Source organism: Lissotriton helveticus, chromosome 1_1 (assembly GCF_964261635.1).
Source record: "Lissotriton helveticus chromosome 1_1, aLisHel1.1, whole genome shotgun sequence".
Classification (NCBI taxonomy): domain Eukaryota; kingdom Metazoa; phylum Chordata; class Amphibia; order Caudata; family Salamandridae; genus Lissotriton; species Lissotriton helveticus.
Genome location: NC_136057.1, coordinates 67,927,760 through 67,935,289, shown reverse-complemented (window position 1 = coordinate 67,935,289; position 7,530 = coordinate 67,927,760). Strand labels below are relative to the sequence as shown.

The window sequence follows — 7,530 nt, the reverse complement described above, 5'->3', positions numbered from 1 at the left end:
AAGCAAACCCCGCCCACTCATAAGGGAACCCCTGGGCTCCATGCACAGTATACCTATTTTTGGTATACTATATAAAGAGCCAGTTTCCTACAGTTATCATTCATATATCTGGTTGTGGTCAGATCTTCTCATATATGCTTATGTACGGTGTATTTGCTTCTTGATTGATTCTTTTATTTGATTGTTAATGTAATTGAAAGAGAAGCTGCTACACTTGTCTGCCGAGCGATGCGATTGGTGGGAAATTGCCACAGCGTTTTCATCTGTGGAGCAGTTGATTTGGGTCAGACTGCACCCTCTCTGATCGGAGGACCGCAGTCTTCTACTGCCTGCTTTGATGCACGCGCCCCAGTGTGCCCACTCTGCTTTGCACGAGCGATAAGCCCATGGCCGAGCTGTGATAATTAGACCAACAAGACACGTTCAATATCACCTCATACACTGATCGGGATACACTGAGGGCCTCATTTACCAAGAATTGGCATACAGCAGCATTGCAAGTCTTTTGTGGTGCACTGCTCTGCGTCAATCGAAAGGCCAGGAAGGCACCTTACAGGACACAGTGCATTACTGTCCTTTCATGCGCACATTTTGCAGCCGAGCACCAACACAGACACTGTTGCACCATGGTGCACTGCTATGTCTGCTGAAGAACGTGGCACACATGGAAAGAGGAATAAAAGAGGAGAAATGAAAACATTTCTCCTCATTATGCCTGCTTAGGGGCCGTGTAAGGTGTAAGGTTTTGGCATTGCCCCAGGTTTACTTGAGTGTCTAAATCTGGGGCGGTGTCAAAATAAATGGGTGTTTCGTGGGACCACCCACATCAACACTCATGGAACACCTCCTTGATGCGGAGTAAGCCAACGCAGCGCTTTGGGCAGCCATGAAGTGTTTTGCGTCGCCTTGTAGATATGCTTCAGAGGCCTGCACCACACGAGCTTTAAAAGCAAAGTGACGCTCCAGCTGGGCAGGCCTCTTGTAAATGAGGCCAGAGTTTGCTCCAGCAAGATCAAAACTATTTGTCTACAGAGAGTAGCTGACAAGTACTAGGGTGCTCGGCCCCTGATGCCCTTACCAATGAGAAGGACTACAATAATTCAATTAAGGGGGGACCGCCCAGAGCGAGACCTCCCTCCATGCTTATTTTTCAGGGTATAGATCATTCCATGTCAAATAACATTTGGGTGGCGGGAAAAATGAGATATTTCTTTAACAACTGGGACATGTTGTCTCAAGACACCTGGATACTAGACAAGGTAACAGGCTTCAAGTTGGAGCTTAACAGCTCTTCAGCTGAGTGACGATTATACAACTATTGCAGTGTTCCAGGTTAGACAAAGAAGGTAATCCCATCTAGGACCGGGATATTGTGGTTGAACTGTTTGAAACTGAGCATACTCAAATACGAGGCAGTAAGATGGTGCTGGCCATACCTGAGCATAATGGACTGTGTGGACTGTGGTTACTGACATCATGGGAAATGTAGTTTTTAAGTGTACTGTTGATTGGTTGCTGTGAAAATTCGGTAATAGAAAAAAAAGCATTATTCCCACCAATATGTCCTTAATAAAATTTGCAATTCTTGACGTGATAGCTCAAATAAAATTTCTCTCAACACTTATATACAGATACATAAACATTAGGTCTGGGCGGTGAACTCCGCTCCGTTCGTAGACTTTGTGGAGTTTTTCGCACTCCGCAGAGCACTCGGAGTTCAGAAAAACATTTCCTTGCTTGTGCTCACCAACATTAATTTGGCGAGCGTGAGCAAGGAAAATCCAGCACTAGGCCATCTCCCAGCCAGATTTCTCAACGCGGCTGCCAGGGGATGGGCACTCGCACTCATGTCGAGAAACCTTCCATTCACGTTGAGGAAGCTGCCGCTCTAATAGAACTTCTACTCAAGCGGCGGAAAGATGCAGCGCCCTCTTGCACTGTGCGTGGAGCTATTCGCACTGATTTCACTGCACGGGACAAACATCTGGTGCCAAAAAATCACTGTGTTTTAGTAAATTAATTTTGAGTCTAATATGCTAGTAACTTGTACTTTCAGAGCCTATGTAAGCCAAATCAAGTTTTATGTCTGGCTGATATGCCGTAAATGTGCCAACGCAGCTGTAACAATCTTGTGACCCGCTGGCTTGCTCTTGTTAATAATCCGGTATCACAGCTTCAGCTGAGGCCCCCAATTCCTAGTCTCATCATTCACTTAGCCCCCAGGGCGTCTCATCATTGCACACACATACATGCCACCATTGCTACTTAGTTCATTCCTAGAGATCCACACGTCACTGCAGATCCAGGGCTTGCTACCAGCCACAGCAAGCTCCAGCACTTGCCCAAATAGGATAGGATAGGACATATGTTTATTGAGCGCTCGATTGTCGTGGCGTCTGTAGAATGGAAGTATGGCCTGTGTTACCGGGGGACTATGTGGAAGTGAACAGCCATGTTTTCAAGTCCTTCCTAAAGACCTGCTGATTAGATTAAAATGTTATGGCCATAGGCATTTTGTTCCATAACTTTGATGCACAACTTGATAAAGTCATGCCATCCCATCTTGCCCGTCTGATTTTAGCAATCTGGATAAGGCCCAAATTAGCAGATCTAAGGGCACTTGGGGGGTTATAAGGTAGGAATTTTTTTTTTAGATCCTCAGCATCGTCACCATAAAGTGCTTTGTGCACCAGGCATAAGGCCTTAAATTCCACCCGCTGCTGGATGGGAAGCCAGTGCAGTGACTTAATTCCTGCTGAGGTTGATTGTCCTTTAGGATAGTTTAGAAGTAATCTTGCTGCAGTGTTCTGTAGAGACTGCAGTTTTCTCAGCTGGGTCTTATCAATGCCCAAAAAAAGGGCATTGCAATAGTCCAGTTTAGACAGGAAGAGCGCCACCTCCAGCGTCTTTTGCAATTCTTGTGAGAGAAAAGGGAAGATTTTTCTCAAGGATTTTAGTAAAATGAAGCAGGAGGAAGTGAGACTGTTTACCTGGGCAGAAAAATTAAACTGGTCATCGAAGATGACTCCGAGGGGACAGGACACGGGCATTCCCCGGCCTCAACCGGCCACTAGGAGTCATTCCACATGCACCGGCCAGGGCCAAACTCTATCACCTCCGTTTTGTCAGTGTTCATTTTCAGGAAGCTATGGTTCATCCAGGACATGATCTCAGTGAGACAAGCATGAAACCTGGCGGCTGTGGCCTCAGGCTGATTGAAGATAAAGATAACAAGCTGAGAATCATCAGCATATGATACCCGGGCAAATCCATGCCTCCTGATAAGTGTGGCCCAAGCAGAGACGTAGATGTTATACACTGTCGGGGATAGGGGTGGCAACATGGGCACTGGCATCTGAGTGACCCCAGAGCAGCCTCACACCAGCCATCTGTCTGTCCTTTGCTTCATGGTCACTGATGACTATGGTTGGATCTTGTGGGGGGGACACAACATTCACCAGGATGATTCAAGACTTAATACACTGGTGCTGTTGCTTCGATATAATAGTTTGGAGTCACACCTTCTGCGCTCACAGATGGCACAGGGTCCAGAGTAATCTGACTATTTTAAGCCAACCAATACGCTCAGTGAAGGAAAAGGTCCAAGGGACAAAGGTGTTCTCAAAGCAATTACACTTTTAAACTTCAAAAGTTGTCTTCTGAAACATCAACAGTGCAAATTGTACTTGTAACGCTTGCACTACTCTAACAAACACAGTGATGGAGCAAAACACACACTGGAATGCCTCACATCTGTGGGGCTGGTGGTGATTAGTATGTCTTCCGTGACATACTAATCACCAAGATAGAAAACAGACACTCTGAACGTACTGATGAGTTTGAAGTATCTACAGTCTCATCACCACACGGAACAGGCAGGCAAATAGGTTTATCAGCAAAGATTTATTGCGTAAAATAAGACATTCTTGGCAAACAGCTCACTGCGGCAGTGTCCTTTGTCTAGTTGTTAATCTCACCCCTCACACTAGAACAGGACACAACTGACCTCACAAAACACATCACAAAATGAGATGAAATACTTCTTACAGTGTCTTTATCAGACAATCTGCTTTGTTTTGTAATGTATGGGAACGTTAGTTTTTGGGTATTTAATTCTGACCAAAATAGAGGCCACACTCCGGCCGACTTCTACCATATGGTTTGTTTTGCCCAGGCCTTGACCACTTCTGGTCCGAGGTGAAATCTGAGCTCACACAGACCTTGGGTTGGCAGGTTCCACACGATCCCTTACATCTTCTCCTGGGTGTATTTGAAGGTTTGGACGGCTCTAGAGCGGACAAACATTTTCAGGGAACGGCGGTCTCTGTGGCTAATTGAAATATTGCAGCAGCCTACGCCCACCCCATCCCCACTACCCTGCGAAAGTCGCACCAGGGAGTGGGTTGGTGCGTGGCCCAGGAGGAACATGGTTGTCCCACGAGGTGCCATAGGGTTTGGGGCAAATGGCTGAACCTACTGTTTTAAATTGCCAGCTTTGGCTCTCCCATGTAACAGGGAGCTGCTTTTCAGCTTGGGTGGCTTGCATAAATACTCCTACCCACACCGTGTTTTTTTTACTGTCTGTTGGAGATGGAATTGGCTTTACTGTGTAAGATGTATGCTGTCTTTTTTTTTTTTCTTTCAAAATGATAATAACATTGATTATCAAAAAAAAGAAAATTCTCACCAGAATAAACCATCTCAAAACATTGTGAATTGTGTCACGGTCTTGGCAGTTGAAACTGCAGAATTATATGGGTGGTGACACCTTTGTAAGTTGTTAGAATCTGGACAGCCATGAATCCTCTTTTGATCTCTCAGCCTGGATGGGTTGTACAGAATATTTCCAAAGCCGGTCTGAAAATACTGGAGTAGATGTTCCTGCTTTAGTGATGAAAGGAGTTTATATTTTTTGTCCTCAAGTGGTTTTTGATTCCTATTTCTTCTCTCAGTTTCTTTTTCCCATGCGCTCAGGTCTTTCAAAATCAGTGAAGCAGCCTCTGTGAAGTTCGTTGCTTGGTGAAGTGACGTTAGTGACGTTGAAGAACCTACATTCTGTTTGGAGATGCTGCGAACGTAACAGTTTGTCCTTTAACTCAAAGCTCTTCTGACATTCAGAGGAAAGGGAGGATCTCAGCCCGGAAGGATTGTTAGATGTCATAGGCGGTCTAACTTTAGCTGTAGAGTCTTAGATGATGTAAAAGATCAGATTTCTTTTTTTAAATGAAGGTTTTTTGGCAGTGCTTCAAGAAGGCTTCCATCTTGTATGTGTTACTTGAGGTTGCTGAGCACCACCTTTGGTTTCCATATCCCATGCGGCGTCATGGCCGTCGCCTGTGTGTTCTTTGATGGCGTACAAGGCTTGCCTTCTGATCAAAGCTCTTGCTACACACAGTGCAGTGATAAGGCCTCTCTCCTGTGTGTACGCTTTGATGGCGTACAAGGGTCGCCTTCTGAGAAAATCTCTTGGAACACACAGTGCAGTGATAAGGCCTCTCCCCGGTGTGTACGCTTTGATGCTGTTTAAGGTGTGCTTTCTGAGAAAAGGGTTTGGAACACACAGTGCAGTGATAAGGCTTCTCTCCTGTGTGTACGCTTTGATGTTGTAGAAGATTTCCCTTGTGAGTAAAACTTTTCTCACAGATATTGCAGTGAAAGGGCCGCTCTGCACTGTGAGTTTTTTCATGTGTTGCCTTATCAGCAAACCTCATTTCATGCTCAGTGTAGGGATACCGATCTGTGTGTGTTTGCTCGTGCAGTAAAAGATGCGTCTTTCCAGTAAATGTCTTCTTACACTCAGCACAGGCATAAGCTCTTAGGCCGGTGCGTATTCTTTTCTGCCTTGCAAGTAGTGTTTTATTGTTAAAATTCTCCCTCCTCTGTATTCCTTGGTGTTTTCTTTCATTCATTTTATAAGCAAAATGCTTCCTTCCTCCAGAAGCTTTATGTTTTTCTTTCCCATTCATACTTTTTGTCTGCGACTGCTGTGCTGCAGAATGAAATGAACACTGAGAATTATACATGGGAAATATTTCTTGAAAGAAATGCACGGTTATAATATGAGAAAGGTAGACAGTAATATCTAGGAAGGAAGGAAAATGTTACTACCTGTAAACAATCATTTGCTGCTTGTAGTTCTACAGTTCACATATGGTGACCACTCATGGGTTGGGTTCTGACTACTAAAAATAATTAATTTAAGTTTGAAATTTTGATCTGGAGAACAACTCGTAATCCCATACCAGAAAGGCATAATGAATCAGTGCGCAGACTCCAATTAAAATCCATCGGAGTACAACTGCTTATATGTGTAAAATAAAAAAAATAAACTGCTTAATCTGAGTACCCTATATACTTTCCAACCATACAGCAAGTGGGTGATGCATGTGAGCCTGCAACATGACAAACTGATAGTATTTGCAAGTGAGTAACATTTTCCATTTGCAGCAAGCTGTGGCACATCACAGGTTGTGAGAATATCAAGTGTTTCCACATGGCCTGAACGCACAGTTGCCTAGCCAACCTTGGCTTTGGTACCTTTAGTTAGTTGTTATGTTATGTTATGTTATGTTAAATTGGCTCTTCTATAGCGCACGGCTACTCCGAGGAGTGTCCCGGCGCTTTGGCGAAGAGTGAAACAAGGAGAGGTACAGCATAACAGTGCTCCAGAAAAGACAGAAATTACAGAGTGAAAAGCCAGGTCTTTAGCTCCTTTCTAAAGGCTAACAGATTGGTCATCAATCTTAAAGATCGAGGGAGATCGTTCCAGCACCGAGGCGCAAGGTACCGAAAGGAGCGACCTCCGATTCGAGAGCGCCTGATGGAAGGAACCACGGCTTTGGCCTCAAAGGCAGACCTGAGAGCTCTTCTAGGGACATAGAGGGCGATCCGCTTACGGAGATAGTTAGGACCAATTCGGTGGAGCGCCTTAAAAGCCAGAGTCAGGGTCTTAAACGTGACTCTCTTGGCAATCGGAAGCCAATGGAGTTGCTCCAAAAGCTCCGAAGCCCGCGCCCTCCGGGCCGCCGAATTCTGCACAACCTGCAGACATCAGATATTTAGGAAGGCCCAAATAGAGAGCGTTCACGTAATCGAGACGTGATCCTATCAGGGCCTGCACCGTAATTCTTTTGTGGTGAAGGGACAGCAAAGGGAGAAATTTCCGTAGCATCTTGAGGATGCCGAAACATTTCCCCGTCAGCCCGATGATCTGAGGTCTCAGGGAAAGGTCGACATCACACAAGAAGCCAAGATTCTTCGCCTTTACTGAAACAGTGCTAAGTGGAGACATATCACACGGCCACCATGACTTCCAGGCCGGATCGGGCGGGCAGCCGAAGAAGAGCAACTCAGACTTGTCTGAGTTGCACTTCAGACTGTGTCCCTGAAACCACTCAAAGACGGCTTCGAGGCATTCCTGAATCCGCCCGCCGTCGAAATCTTCCCCCTTGCCACACGAAAAAAGAAGCTGGGTATCATCCGCATAGGAGATGATCTGGGCACCAAAAGACTCCGCCACCGCCGCAAGAG

General features: G+C 45.5%; 1 protein-coding gene across 1 annotated transcript in view; it reads right to left on the bottom strand.

The window, feature by feature from the left end:
• Nucleotides 1–3,893: 3,893 nt before the first annotated feature.
• Nucleotides 3,894–7,530, bottom strand: part of LOC144767556 (uncharacterized) — a 107,086-nt gene continuing 103,449 nt past the window's right edge. Inside the window, exon 3 of the mRNA XM_078650984.1 lies at nt 3,894–5,989. Within this exon, the coding sequence (XP_078507110.1) occupies nt 5,322–5,989 (668 nt within the window). The 3' untranslated portion in view covers nt 3,894–5,321. The remainder of the gene's footprint in view (nt 5,990–7,530) is intronic.